General features: G+C 37.6%; 1 protein-coding gene across 1 annotated transcript in view; it reads left to right on the plus strand.

Annotated features, from left to right (window-relative positions):
- MALRD1 (MAM and LDL receptor class A domain containing 1) overlaps positions 1–16,000 on the plus strand; it is a 289,291-nt gene that overhangs the window by 40,938 nt on the left and 232,353 nt on the right. Inside the window, exons 10-13 of the mRNA XM_069776612.1 lie at positions 653–799; positions 3,440–3,549; positions 8,548–8,715; positions 9,769–9,889. Coding sequence (XP_069632713.1) covers positions 653–799; positions 3,440–3,549; positions 8,548–8,715; positions 9,769–9,889 — 546 coding nt within the window. The remainder of the gene's footprint in view (positions 1–652; positions 800–3,439; positions 3,550–8,547; positions 8,716–9,768; positions 9,890–16,000) is intronic.

Consider the following 16,000-nt stretch of genomic DNA (forward strand, 5'->3'; position numbering starts at 1 on the left):
AACTGTAGTGCTTTGTGAAGCTGTTCTGGACTCGGAAAGAAGACTCTCAGATTATACTATTTTCTTATCAAAATAATTAATTGCACTCAAGAAATGGAAAAATGTATGATACTGTTACAGTTTAAGTTGGTCTAATCCATACTGACTGAGAAAATGGTCTTTTACTTGGCAATAAAAATTTCTAGGAGACCTAAATAATTCATAAATTTAAATCTCATTTTCAAAAACAAATTAAGTGAAAGTTTAAGTATTCTTTGTTTTCAGTGTATTTAAAGCACTAAATACATTTGATTTTTTCCACACATTCATAATTAACTTTCCAGTAGAATTCATCTTTTAAAAATATATATTACTTTCATAATCTATCAGCAGCCTATGTACAGGTCTCATCTTTAATATGATATAGTTTATTCTCTTACAGGTGGTTTCCTTCATGGTTCTGAGTTTGATTAAGAAGGGAAGGGCCTGCCTGATCTGTTACCTGTATTCTAGAACTTTCTGTCCATCTAAATAATCTGGCTTTCAGCGAACCATACCAGTGCTTCTTTAAGACTCCTTGTATATCCAAATACAAATTAGTCATAGTTGCAGCATTAAACCATTGCATGAAATTCAACTTAATGTTCTCTTATTGTTGTTCTTCTTACAACAGCTAATTACACTATATGTGATTTTGCGACTGACCTCTGCGGGTGGAAGCCACTAAGCATAGGTGATGCTGACTGGAACAGAATGAAAGAACAGGCTCCGCTTGACAGGAGACTCCCTGGCAGAGGTCATACAACTAATACTGGACGTGGTGAGATTTATTGTTGTTGTTATTATTATTATCATTATCATCATCATCATCATTATTATTATAGTGCAGGTAAATTAGTAAGTTTTGTCTTGGAAAAATAGAGTGAGTGTAATATCCTTTGAACTGGTGTTCTTCCTTCAGCCTATAGTTGCCATACAATGTATTCAGCTGGAAAAAGGTTATTCCAGTGGAGGGCTGTTTTAAAGTATTTTTCCAAAATGAAAGCATTACTACAGCATACTGCATAAAACTAAAACTGCAGAGCATGTTTGTAATTGTCAGATAATGTTGGCAAATGTTCTGTGACTTTAATTTTATCAAAATGTATCTATTTACACTGTTTACGTTAAAATCTGGGTTATAGTCCAATACCCCTTTAAGATAATTTTTTTTAATGATGTATATTATCTTACAGCCAGACTTCCACGCTTCTCTCCCATGTTCGTGTTAAAGGAACGAAATATTAAGTATTCCACCTTGAGCATTCAAAAGTAGAGGAATTCCAGGATTAAAAGTTGCCTGAGCAAACCCTAGTGGGGTGCAAGTATGTGTGTGCATGCTATTTAATAACTCTAACTGCACAATCATGTGCCTTTTTTTCCATTGGTCCCCAAATGATGAAGTGCACTAAAGTTGCTATTAACTTTCTCAGCAGCTATTCGATATTTCGTTTTATTGTCTCTGTAGGGTGGCACTGCATCTGCATTACTGCATTGTCTGCAAACATTACTGTGCCACAGCTTCCAAACTCTCACAGCTCTGAAGAAGGGCACCGATATGCCTGTGTCTTCCCCATGTGGGTTATTCTAGGTGCTGGTGAGATTTGAGGTGTAATGTGGTCATAATGAAGGCTGCTGGTAGAAACATCTGCTCTGCAGCCTAAGCAGCATGTTAAATTAGCCCATAAGGAACTATGTGCTGCTGCACTTAAGCTGTTTTGATACCTGAATTATTACAAGATAGGTTCACATCTTTATATGTTGCTGCAGGTTGAAGCCTCAAGCAGATCTTAAGGTTACCATGCAGCACCTCTCAAGGCCGGTAATGATGCATTCCCCGTATAAGGTAGTGCAAAGGTCTTTCTGAGGGGGTTTTGCACCCATATATCACTGTTCCTGCTACAGCCACATCACAGCTTTACCATTAGGCTTCCATAATTTGAGCAAGTTCTTGCCGACGTTAAATCAAGGTCCTTCCGGTTGCAACAGTTGCTTGTGGTACTGCAGAGTGTTCGTCTCTTCTCTCCTGGGGAGGGCAGCAGCAAATTTTGATTAATGAAGATCTTAACAAGGCTACTGTAGAGCCTCAGCTGCAAATTAAAAGAAGATCCTTTGAAGTACCCTTGCATTCCAATGAGGGGAGCTTCCCTCGTGCTGCAGAGCACAGCACGCCTGTTTGTACAAGGAGCTGTAACGGTCACCTCTTTGTGCCAGCCTTGCTAAAGCGATGCAATTATTCATGTGGGGCTGGACCTAACCCTCTGCTTCATTACGTATCCATGGGAAATAAATGGCTAAGGAGTATGACTGTGGCAGCACAATAGCTGATTTTCCAAGATGTAAGGCAATATGTGTAATATCGATGCGCAAACAAGACTGAGCCTTTAGTGTTGTTTTGCATAGACTTTCATGAAAAAGTCTCAGTATTCAGTGAAGGCAGCACTGACGGCATTCAAAATATGCTGCTTTAGGGCCCCTTGAAGATGTTTATCCTTTCCTACCTTTGTCTGAAGCACATCTGCTGTAGTTCAAATCCAAAGGCAGTTCGTTTGCCAGAGTTCAGATTAGATCTTTAATTAAGCTTTCATCCCCACTAGCACAGACAACAATGTCAAGTCTGTGGACCCCATGAGAAAATATAGCTTATTCCATTGGCTCGCATGGTCTGCAACATTGTTAGCATGCTTAAAACTGGCTGGGCTGCCCTGAGAGTGAATGCTGTACCCTAAAGGAAATTAATTTTTGTTCTAAATCCTGTTTGAAACATTATTTAAGCCAATTAGAATGCGTCCTTTAGGGATTCCAGCTGAAGTCTGTGCTCTTTGATCTCCAGGGTGCTCTGTGTTGCAGCTCCCGCAGTCCCTTCGCTCTCCCCAGCCTGTGCGGAGAGCGGATGGGTACCGTGGGAAGGTGGTGGGAAGTAGTTGTAGTGTTTGGAGGATGGAGGTCTAAGGTTTCTGCCTGAAGAGGGCAGGTGGAAAAACACATCCAGCGGGTCTGCACAGTAAAGCCCTCACAAGCAACTTCTGAACTCCCTTTGCAGGGCTCTGCATTTACTTTGTCAGGTTTAAGTGCTTGCAGGCACCACAACAGGGGAGCCTTAGCAATGGCTGCCCAAATACCCTTTTTTCTTTCTCCCTCTTTCCTCAGCTTTGGACTCAGTCATGTTAATTTTACTGCGGAGGAAAGAAGCAGGAGCGCTTAGCAATTCTATTTTTTCTTTCCCTAGACAGTGGTTGTCACAGCCTGTTACAAGACCCTCCTCGTTATCCACAGAGACTGAACTGACGGCAAAGTTGTTTCATTTGTGTACTTTTATGAATAAGCTTTATGTGCCTCATGGAGCACATAGTTACCTGAAGTAGCTATTTGCTATTGGAGCATGACATATTTCTTATATTTCTTTGATTTTTGTTTACAGGAGCATTCATTTACTTCAATGGATCACATCAGATGAACACAAAGATGGCCACGTCTCATCTGGGGAGCCCTTTCCTTGTCAAGCTGTTCCCTGGGCTTTCCTGCTGTCAGGTAACAGTTTGATATTAACTGTCCCCACCCTTGTAAGCTATCACTCACCTGATGTGTAGATACGGTATTTTTCTTGCTGTAAGTGTTGCTGCTGAAAAACTGGCTCCGTTTCAATACCAGTGAAGGAGTTACAGACTAATTCTTTCGGAGGAGGGAGATGCAGCAGGGTTTTTACTGCTTTGCTGCCAAATTTTTCTCTGATTATTATTCTTTCCAAAGCATCCACCAGGTGACTCAGATTTAAGGTTATGCTTCAGGTTTTTGTATGCTGTGACAAACCTAGCTGGACAACAATATCAGGGCCATATCAACTGACGGTCAAAGCAGCCTGCCCTTTGAGCAAAAGCTGATGAAGAGCCGCGCTGTCATTTATAGGCAGGAAAGACTCACATATGCAATGTCCCATAACAGGAGACCTGTGGTTTGAAGTCACTATATAGATTAACTATGTTGGTGTGACTGGAGAGAATTAGCTACCACGCTCCAGACACGTACTAAATTTTGATTGATGGTTTGAGGAGGATGTTTTTTAAGCTGATCAGTGCAGTACTTGAGAGTTCACCTTGAAATGCTTTTTTTTTGTCGGCTGTCTTGTGGCTCTGCAGGGGAATGCAAAAGCAACCAGCCAGTATGGCTGTTGATCTGAGAAACTAGAAAGCTACCTGAAAAAAGTGGGTCAGGAGTGCTAAAACATAGAAAAGACTTGTATGAAAGATGAAAATACAGTTTTATAATCAGAATGTTGGAATTTTCAACAAAATATGTATTTTTAAAACAGAACTTGAAGAACTATTTTAAATATATATAATTATATTATCACAGAAATATACATACAAGAAAACATTCCTAACTGTATTTCTATCTGTACTTTTGGCCGCTGAATAAAATGACTAGATGCTGTACAGTTTTATAAGTTTGTTGGGGTTTTTTTCTGAAGCTTTTTTTGTTTTCTATTCCATAACTTTTCAAAGCTTATGCCATAGTGAGGAGAAGCTAAGTTGCGTAGTTATGATGTTATGATTTTTCTGCTACTGCATAATACCTCCTGGTTTAAGAAGTCACAGAGAGGAAAAGATAGGTAAATCTTGCCAAAATAATTTTATTGTGTTCAGTGGCACAAAGAGGCTTTAGAGAAACAAAATAAAATTTGGATGGGTTGCTTAATTTTTCAGACTCAATATAGAACAGAAGTGTAATTTCACTTAGGAAAACTTTTTTCAAAAATAAAAATGTCAGAAAACAATGTGTGGAGGAACTGCACTTAGAAGGCCCAACAAATAGCAGAATTTTACTCCAGCAGGTTCTAGGCTTCTTAGTTTTTTTTTCTAGTGTAAGGGACCTGAAACAAGTGTTGGCTTAGATAAACCTTTTGTGCTTGAGACTGTAGCTGACTTGGACTATGCACATCAGTGAGTTCCCAGATCTCTGCGGAACGGTTGCAACTTGCAGTGGAAAAGGAGAAGTCTTAAACAACTTGAGAACGACACCTTGCTGTCATTTAATACAGTCTTTCAGTTCTTAATCTTCACATGGCTTCTTAGTGTTGTAAAGAATCAGAAATAAAATAGACGCAGAATGAAATCAAGCAGAACGCTGCTGCAGGGAACACAGGTGGCCTCACAGCATCCCATCGGGGCCCTGCGTGTTGCATCACTCCTGGGATACCAACAGGCTTTGTACACACAGTGCATTTGTTCAGGCAGTTTCGTATCTCTTTTGTAGACTTTGATCCTGAGTAGATAAGCACCTTTCAGGTTCAGATTAATTTATCTTAGAACCCCTTAGGGCGAACTGGGCACAGCAGGTATGTGAAACAATGAATCATTCTGGTTAGAACTATTGCAGAGTTTGGTCTGCATTCAAAATAAATATGAATACAGTGGGGATGTACATATATTTCTCTAGTTCAAAGTCAGAATGTAAACCATTTTTTAATTTTAAGTATGCACGTATTGAATGTTTTTAAAGATCCCAGATTCAACAAAAACTAGGGTAAGTTCTTATCCAGCTATACATGTCGGAAAAGAGAGTGTTTCTGAAGACTGGAAGCCTGGCTTTCTGCCACATTTTCCCTGCAGACTTTTATTTCTGGGAAAGAGCAAGGAGTAGGGGTTGCTCATTAGAATGTGTATTGGTGTGTTATGCTCTCTGCGTATGAATGTGAGATGTTGCCCTCTGTTGGATGTCCCACTGAGAGGATAAAAGGATCTACATAAAGAGTTCTATGTTTATTAATAGCTTTACAAGTTCTTTGGCTCCAGTTATTAAAAAAAAAAAAAAAAAAAGGAAGAAAATTGTAGTTAAGGGATAACAGTTTTATATTGTGCCTTACTGGTTAATTGAGGCTTAGAAGTAACTTCTTTCTGCAGCTTCTTGTAGCTGAGTCTTTCTGTAGATGTTAGCTAGGAAACATCTTCATTTAGCTCAAGATTTTGGAGTTGTAGAAGCAAATTTCTAGTCCTAGATCTTTGTTCATGGCGCTTTAATGGACACAGTAGTCTCTGTAAAGTAGAACATGCAGACATAGAGAAGGAGGGTAATTTTATTTCTTATGTAATGAGAACACAAATTTGTCTGAAAAGCTGTTTGATAAACCTTACATCTAGATTGTTTAGGGTGTAGTTCTTCAAACAGCTCATTTTGAAAAGTGTTTGTATACCTGCTTGTATTCCTTAAGCTTTCTGGTGGGGAAAACAAGTTACATGAAAGTCTTTTAATTTATTAATAAATCTTGAGATTATTTTATAGAATACAATTTTCATGAGTGGGGAAAAAAGAAACGCAATGGGAAATTGAGAGACAAGTCCACTAGCCATGAAGCCAGAAGATACTAAAAAGTAACAGTGTGTTGTAACAAGAATATTACCTAAGCCCTGATCTACCTTGTATTATGTAACACAAGCAAAAAGAAACTCTCCCTTCACAGGTTACAGATGTTGTGTCTTTAGTGTATTTGCCAATTTTACGGATTAAATTCAGGGCCAGAAGTGAAAGGTAGTGAATCCAGATGCATGATGATTTTCAGATTATTAGTCAATGATATGAATGTAAAGAGTTCTCAAATTCATCAATCTTGTTCTTCGACTTCCTTGGCACGCTAACCATCCACAGCTTTAACAGAGACTGTAAAGTGATAATTTACTAAGAAAAGACTCCTCTCAGAGCCTGGGTACTCTTAAACTACCATTTCTCTTAAAAAAAAAAAAAAAAAAAAAAATTCTTTTGGGGACAAACAAGGAGGAGAGGTGTGGAAGGGGACATTGTTGGGGACAGAGCTGGAGACATACCACAGAAGGAGGTGGTCCATGCTGAGGACGTATGGCTCTGAGAGGACTGCAGCTGTGGGTGCCCCATGCTGGGTCAGGGACACCCCAAAGAGTCTGGCTGTGGGCAACACATGCTGGGGTGGGGACACCCCAGAGGGATTGTGGCCTGTCAAAGCCCTGAGCTGAAGCAGGGGAAGAAGAGTAAGAAGTAATGACTGGAGAAGGGGAACATGTAGAGAACAGCAGAACAAAATCATTACTCACGTGCCCAACCTCCTGCTCCACCTGTTGCTTCATCAATGGAATTGGGCCAGACTGAGTGTAACCTGCAGCAAAAATTGGGGAAACTAAGCCTAGGAAGGAGGCAGGCTAAGTGTTTGACTTAAAGTGGCCTGGGGAAGGGGGAGGAAAGGTGTTTGCTCAAGTTGAAGTGTTTGTTTCTTTTTTTCTCAGAGATTACAAATTTGCGTTACTTCACAATCAATTAAATTAAGTAAAAATTACACCACTACCTCTAAGGCTGTTTTGCTTGTTGCAGTCCCTAATATAATGCCTTTCCATGACCTGTACAGCCTGTTGTGTCAGCTGTGTTGCTCAAAAAACTTGAATTGTCTCACATCTAACTGAAAGCTGGCTAACACATGCATCTGTGTTTGTCCTGAGGCTAAAGATGGGTTTTCTCATATTTGTTATTGTCTTGCAAAAAAATACATAAGTTCCATTTTGGGCTAATACTCAAATGATCTGTATTCTTTAACTCTGTTTAAAAGTTGATATAACATGAAAAAAATAAAAGGAAACTTTCTCTCTGTAGTGCGATGATCCAAGATTCACGGTGTAAGATCATACGAAGTTGGGCAGAGAACTGGGTAGGAAGAACTATTTTTACAGCTCTTGTTTTACCTTCATGAAGATTTAAGTATTATCAAGGCTTTTGCAGGGAAGTAAAGAGTCTGCACTTGAAGAAATTTTAGTCTTCTACGGTGTAAAGAAGGAGAAAGGACTCAGGGGAAGGAAAAAAATTAGTCTTTGAAAAATCCTGTTTTTTCCCTGCAGTTCTGAGCTGAATTTTTGTTGGGGTAGTATTAAAAAAAAAAAAAGCGTCAGGCTTACTCTGTCTTGCAGAGGAGGCATAGTGAACTGATATTCTACTGTTTTCTGATCTTTTCTGCTTGTCTAGCAGTTTTTTGTAGCCTCACCCACCTAGAGTTGTTCTTTCTTCTTCCCAATCAATCCACTTGTTTCAGGAGATCAATAGATTATTTTAAACATCTGTCGTCAGATAGTTTTTATTTGTGTTGATTGTGGAAATACAAGATCATAAGGTTTCTTTCATTCAGGTACCTCAACTGTTGCACTTCTGAGATTAACATACTTATGAACCTGTCCTATTATCAGCATTTGTGAAGAAAAATAATCTTTGAGAAGTTTCTAAGTCCTTACTAAGCTAAAAAGAGTTAAGGGAGCTCATATCAGTCAGTCTGCAGCAGTTGATAGATACAAGTTAAAAGTAAGTTTTAAAAATAAGCTTTACTTTTAATTATGGTTTTATCTTTAGACATAATACTTCTCCTCAATGTGTCATAGTTTCATACATCTCTTTTATGCCAAGGCTGTGTTTAGACCTGTCATGCCATTCTGTGTTATAATGTATGTATATGAGTTGGTACTGAATTTATTGCTGATTGATGATATAGTTTTTAAAGTGTTTCATTAAAAACTCTTTCAACAGGTAAGATTTTGGCACCGGTTATCTCAGGATTCCCAGCTTTCTGTCTTTAAGAGAACTGCATTGGACGGAAATTTGGAAAAATTGCGTGACATTTCAGGATTGCCTGAGTTGCAGTGGACAAAAGTAAATATTCCTGTAGAAAGCGCAGCTGAGGACTTACCTTTTCAGGTAATTGGAAATTACTTTTACATTGCTTTCCAAAAGTTATTCTAATTTGACATTTTGAATTAATTTACTTTTATAAGGAAATATAAAAAGAGAATTTCTATTCTTTAATGCTCATACAAAAAGGAATTCTATTCAGCTCTTTAAACAGATGTAGCTGTTAAAGAACGTCATCATTGTATGCATTAGAATCACCTTTTTGTAACAAAAATCAAGTAACAATAGTGTAATAGCTTTTAAAAAAATGAACTTGCTACAAAAACTGCTGATCAGAGTGAAGGCCTAAGTCTGTTGGCCTAAGGCAGAAGTGCAGATACTTCAATTTGCAGCACTGAGCACAGAAACAATTAGCAGTTTTTGAGTTTAATTTTATTTTGACATACTCTCAGGCTGCTACACTTTACTAAAACTTAGAAAGGAACTGTTGGGGGAATCAGAAACTCAAATATAAGGATTCAGCAAATCAAAATTCCGGTTTTGGTCTCTTCAATCCATGTCACATTTATAAAATGGTCTAAAAGAAAGGGCACTCAATTCTCATTACTGCTAAGTTATGACTGAACTTTACTTCCTTTTATGATCTCCTGAATATTTCTTTGTATTTACAAACGTATCCTTACAATCCCTACGTTTACTGTACCACATGTTGCTGACTTCAGCAGGCATAATATATAGATGAACACAATTAAATGGATATGTTAACCATCATATTTGGTAACCCTGAAAAGCTCATTTAAAAAGAAGTATAACTTTTAACAGTTCCAGCAGGAAGACAATTCATTCAAGTAGTGATGGCTTTTACCAGTTTAGACTGAAGCAAGGTCATCTGGGTTGCATAACTTTTCATAAGTAAAGGTAGTTATGGCTTTGACAGTTGAGGAGTAAACTTCTGACTTTGATCAAATCTCAATTGTAGTTTTTGCTGGCTGGTATTTGGAGTTGGTTGTAGGTGGTATTTACTTCCTGTGCAGATGTCATAAATTATAAAGGAATATATATATATGTCTTTTTATCATGTCACCTTTAATGAGCTAGCTTATTTATTTTTCTTTACAGATTATTTTACGAGCTACTATTCTAACAAAAAATGCTACTGTTGCTGTTGATGACATCAGTATAACAGAGGAATGTGGAGTTGTGAATAAATCACTTCTAGGTGTCAGCCGAGAAAGTGAAGGCAAGTTCTGTGGTTTTCAACAAGTTTTCCCCAATATCTGTTAAGTATAACTGTGATTTGACTGACAACTTCAAGATACCTTTAAGAATGTAGGGGATCATCTGAGGAAAAAAGACTTTCATCCTGTATTACACAGTAGCTGCTAAGTAGTTTGCACCAGTTCTGCAAAGTGAGCTGTGGTGGGAATTTCCAGATACCACTTACTACATAGCACCTGCCCACATTTACACTTGGCTGCAGAGACAAGCAAAGCATCTTATACCTTCCACTGAAGAGCAAATTCCACTGCATTATCTTTAGGGCAAGAGGGTTCTCCCATCATTACTGTCAAATACCTAACATACAGTAAGTTCCTACCAAACTTGTCTGTGTACTCACACTCTGTAGTCTTGAAGTGCCAATGAATGGAAATATAAAATAACGTAACCTTCTGTCAGACTGCTGCTTCTGGTCCTCTTGACTATTCATGACTACTCTTTTAAAAAGGCATGGACACATGCGCAGTCAGTGGTAATGCTGATGGGTTATACACAGCAGATGTCTGAATTTTTTCTTTATTGGAAAATTTAAAGGTATAACAGAAAACTTCAGTGTTTTGTTTTTAAGGCTTCTCTGATGCCTATGCACAGGCTGACTGACAGTAGCTAGGTATTTGAAGAAACATTAATTTGTTTTAATTATTTTCCCTACAACCCCCCTATTCACCCATCGGTCACAAAGATATTATTTTTAGAGGGCAGTGCGTTTTAAAACAAGCTTTGTCTGGGTAGCAGTATGAGTATCTAAAAAAGCTAAGTTAAACAAAAAAGATGAAAAGCTGCATGTCACTTGTCTCACTTGGTCTCTTTCAATAAATCTACTGAGGTAAAACCAGTAGTCCTTGGCTTTTTGTTTCCCCATTCATTGAAATCAGGGGTGTTTTCTAATGTCTAGATTGAGGTACAAGCTAGTAATGGTGCAATGTCAAACTTTTGGCTTCTTGGAACATTCACTGAGCTGAACGCAGAGAAACCACTGCTACAGCAGAAAGCTTTTGTGGAAGACCTGCTCCTGACTGCAGGGGTAACAGCAGGGTGCTCTACACAGCACCTCGCCTCTAAACTGGAGCCTGGATGTGTAACTTTTAGGTGGTTTTGATAAAAAAAACTTAGTGTAAAAGCATCAGACATTAATATCAGCTGTGTATCTTATCAATCATAATATAATCTATCTCACTTCATAGGTGATGCTGTGTTCTTTATGCTGAGTACATTACTATATTCAAAGATGATAAAAAGCACTTAGAATTTTATAAATATATGTTTTTATTTCTATTTTCTTTTCTGACTTTTAAGGGGAAACCGAATTTGCAGATGCTAATTCTTCATCTTATTACTGTCCACCGGGACTTTTTTCATGTGAGGATGGACAATGTATTTCATCTGACAAATTTTGTGATTTTACATCTGACTGTTCAAATAGCCATGATGAAGCTAAGTGCCGTAAGTGAAAATTAAAAAATCTAGGTTGTTAGGCTCCTGTGACTGTTTGTTTGTCTTATTTGCCAGGCTTTCATGACTTCATAAACGTTGTAATTTAATTAAAAGCTCTTGAGAAATAGTTATTTCATCTTGATTCTATTCTGAATTTTTCCTCTTTTATTTTCTGTAGCAACTACTTCCCTCTTAGCATTAAAACCAGAAGAAAGGTCTTTGATTAATTATTTAGTAGAAAGTGTTGCTTAAAATACCGCATTTTATTTTATAACTCTTAAGATGCTAAATGTCAGGTACTGTGTTATACTGAATAAAATCTTAATCTGTGAGATATCAAAAGCTGATTCAGGAAGCCATTGTAAAATAAACCAAAAAGAGCTTGTGCTTACACTTTTGCACACATGCTCTCACAAATTTATGCTAAAAAAATGTGAGGAAAATACATTACACTTGTGCAAACTTGGGAATTCTGTGGCATCACTGTGTGACATGCCTTTTCCTAAAGGGTAGATGGTCCTGCAATTAGACCTGAGAAACAGTGAGACAGGAAACATGAAAAATGCAGTGGTCCAGACTCACATTCAAATGGTATGTGTTGTATACTTAATTTTGATGTGGCTGGGTTTTCTCTGCATGGAAACTAACACGTGGGAAAGTAGAGGGAGGTGATGTGTCTGAGCCCCACTCCACTGTACAGCAAAAAGGGAGCTTGGAAATGTTTCAGGGCCTCTAATATGTAGCTTCAAAAGTCTTTCTGATTAATTCAATTACCTGCTTTGCATAACAAATCATGGTTATATTTTCCATCTTTGAAAATGCGTCTCTCGCTTTTGCATTAAAGTATCAACTATGCTATAAAAGTCGTGATGCATTTTCAAATGGAGTTGCCATGAGCAATATTTAGTTCAGGGTTTGTTTTTGTGGTTTGTTTTGTTTTTTTTTTTAAATAGAGCATGATGGTTTCTAGCATTCCCACAAATAACAGAAATATTGTAGACAAGATCCTTATAGTATTTTCTGACTGTGCTGTGTTATGCATCACAAAGCATAAACTTCTTCACAGATGCTAGTACAATCCAAAATCCATGCTTATACTTTATAGCTTTTATTAGGAAATTTGAGAGGTGTTGCTCAGATAAACAAAAATCTATCTGACTTTTAGCAGATAAATGAAATAATTACAGCTTCTATTTGTATTCATGCAATTTCTCTGCAGTTCTAGTATCCAATCTTTCTTGGCTACAACAGTGGTGTGCCGTGGTTTAGTTGTTTAGAAAGATTTGTATCCAAAAAACTACAAAGCTTTAAGTCAGGAAACTGCATTCTGTTTTATTAGGTAACTGTCCGATTAGCTAAAACCAGAGATAACTATTAAATGTTTACTAGGCAGATTATCTTTCCTCTTGTGGGCCAGAGTGAAGCTGGGGAAAAAATTCTGCTGTTACCGTGGAATAGTTGAGGTTAGGAGTGGTCCTTGAAGCTCATCCAGTTAAAGCAGGGTCCACCAGAGCAGAGTGCCCAGGACCTTACACAGTCGGGTTCTGAATATCTCTGCGGATGAAGACTACACAGCTGCTCAGGGCAACCTGTTCCAGTGTTTGACCACCCTGACAGTACAACAACCACAAGTGCCTATTGCTTCTGCTCATTTCACTGTGTACCACTGAGAAGAGTTTTTACTACTTTACTCCCTCCCTGCCCATGTTGCTCACATTAAAACTCTTACTATACTCTACTGCTTTTTTAATTACTTCATGGTTTTTTTACTTCTTCTCAAAATGTGCTTACACTTCCTATGTATTATTGGGTTATGACAGTCTGGATTGCTCTCCCACTGCCCTTAAACTCGGACACTGGGATTTTGTTCTCTGGCCAAATAACAAGACTTCCAAATCTGCAGTTTAATTAAAAACTTTCTAAATACATTTAGTTGTATGCAACATTCCTTTCACTGCTCTGGGATAGCAGTTAACTGGTAGCTTTTAATCAAGAAAACTAAAATCTACTGTTTTCACTTCAAAAATGGTTATTTATATTTCAAAACAGCCTTCCTTTTAGCTATTCAGCCTGTGTTTCTATGACAACGTTGTACCTAAGAGTGAATACAAATGTCCAGTTAGGTTTTAACCAGTCCTAGATTATCCTTAATCACAAGCTTCCTATATGGCAACTGATTTTCTTTTTTCTCTAATTATATGACTGAATAAACTTCTGTTATACCTAAGTCTCACTTGCCCAGATGATACATTAACAATGCCATGCTAAAGGTTAAACTATGGAGCCTTTATATTTACGGTGATATTCGCTCCAAATATATTGCTTGCTTATAAATCATTGTTGTACTGCTGAGTTGGCTCAGTGTGCGCTAGCACTGCGGCTTGTAATGTGGGAAGCAGAATGTAGGTACACAAATGTCTCTGCAAGTAGTTTGGCAAGTTGACCGTTTCCAAGCAATAAACTTGCCTTTCAGCATGTTAGTCTGGTAGTCTACAGCATTAGAATAGCTATTATAATTCTTCTCAAATGGTATTTCACCATCTTCATGTTTATGTAGTGTACCATTACTTTCTACGTTTTATTAGGTATATTCTTGCAATTGGATGCAAGTATTTCATTTTGTCTCAGCTACTTTTCCTAATTTCTTAGCTTGGCTAAGCACAGATGTTTTGTTGACTTCACCACCTACAACTACATTGTTCCTTTCATCAATATTAACATTTTTTTCCCATGATGTTCCATCTGCTGGTGATTGTATGCTCCTTAACCTTGTTAATGTAAGTTTTTCCTCCTGGTATGAGAACCAAGCAAAAATGTTACATGGGCTTAAAATATCTTTCAGAATAGTTTTCATTTAAATCTTTTTATCTTAAATTCCAGCAAGATGGTTTCCTTAGATGCTTGGCTCCACTAAGTCCACTGAGCAAGCAGGGTCTCCATGCAATTTTCTCATCTCTCAGCATCAATCCTTGAGTCATCTCTTGATTTTCATTACCTCTCAAATGAGTTGCTCTTTCTGTCAGAACTGGAAGAATTCAGTAGAAGATCTCCACTTCTTGGACTGTCTTCCTTATCTCAGTGTAGATTTCTGAGCTTCCCATTATGCAATAAACTGTTACTTCTCTTCCTATACAAGACTCAGTCAGTGAATTTGTTTGCTCCACTTTGGTCTTAGAACCACATTCATGTTCTTGATACTGCCACTTGTTGAGATTATTCTTTCTTCTAGTTGCATTTTACAAAAACACATCCTGGACTGAAAAAATCATTCAAATTTATCCTGACTATTTGAGAAAAGTAACCAAAAAAAAAAAAAAAAAGATATTAAATGTTCTCTTCCTTGAGCGCTGCTACTCCTGACTATTAGCTCACGGCTTTTCTTCTACAGCTGAAGAATTTACTATGGCTATAAAGTATTATATATGACTTCCACGCATTAAAGCAGAACAGAAAAGTGACTGCCATTTACAAGCTGCAGATTTACAGCAGTGACCTAACATACCTATCACATTGTGTGTTTGTTCTCTGGAAGATGAATGTACAGTATAATTTCTAAGGTCTGCATCCTATGCATTTCGTGCAGTCTAAATGCTCACTTTTCCAACCTAAGAATGATGATGATGGAATAGGGAATAAGATCAGATTGGAAAGTGATCTGGTAACATGAATGTATTCCTGGTATTCTGCCTGACCTTTGGAAATTCATCCTTCATGCTCTGTATTTTGTATTTTTTTCCCCTGTCTACTTATGGTGTGGATTATCAGGAATAATGATATGAGTTTATATAAAAAATAAATATAAAATAATTTACATTTGGATTAAAATATAACATATACACATAATATTGTTTTGTATTTATGTCTTTATAAATGAAATATGCATTTAATAGTTATTATTTCTATGTTGTACAATCTAGGGCAGCATAAGGATGATAAAGCTAGTCTTAAGTAATTAATAAACTGGACATAATCTATATGTTAGTACAGAGTTCTATGTAGCTTAATTTGACTTAGAAGGCAAAGGGAATGACGCATGTGTCATTTCTTAAAAAACTACTTTTGTGGCATAATTGTTTAACTATAAACATTATTGGGTTTCTAATGGCTACCTTTGTATAAGTAATAAAAATTTCCTTAGTATTTAAAGAAACATTCCCCATATTACCCATTATTAATCTCGCCAAAGCATAAAAATTCTTCTGTGGTTATAAGGCAACTCTTCCAAAATCTCATTTTTAGAGTCAAAATCTTGCATATAAGACATATCTGTCTTATATGTTTGCTACTCCTTCATTTCAGCCAGACAAATCAGTTGTTTTTTAAAGGTGAGGCCAGGAACAACAGCCAGATCATAAGTATGGGCTTAAGTTCAAGGAGTGAAAAGACTGTCAGCTTGTAAATTGGAGAAGGGACCTAAGACTGGAAGTGCATAGACAACTGCAAACTTACGATCAGTTTGAGGAAGTTAAATGGGGAAGGAGCGGGACTACAATGCCATCTACAGAGACAGGAAACCACCTTTGGCCGTGAACAAGGAGTAGCTCCAAAGGCTGCGTTGCTTGCACTTGCTGGTGTGGGAGAGAAGTAACTGGGGAGCTGGAGGAAGCCAGGGCGGGAAGGACCCAGGCTGCTGGGGGGG

This window comes from Haliaeetus albicilla, chromosome 2 (genome assembly GCF_947461875.1).
Source record: "Haliaeetus albicilla chromosome 2, bHalAlb1.1, whole genome shotgun sequence".
Lineage (NCBI taxonomy): Eukaryota > Metazoa > Chordata > Aves > Accipitriformes > Accipitridae > Haliaeetus > Haliaeetus albicilla.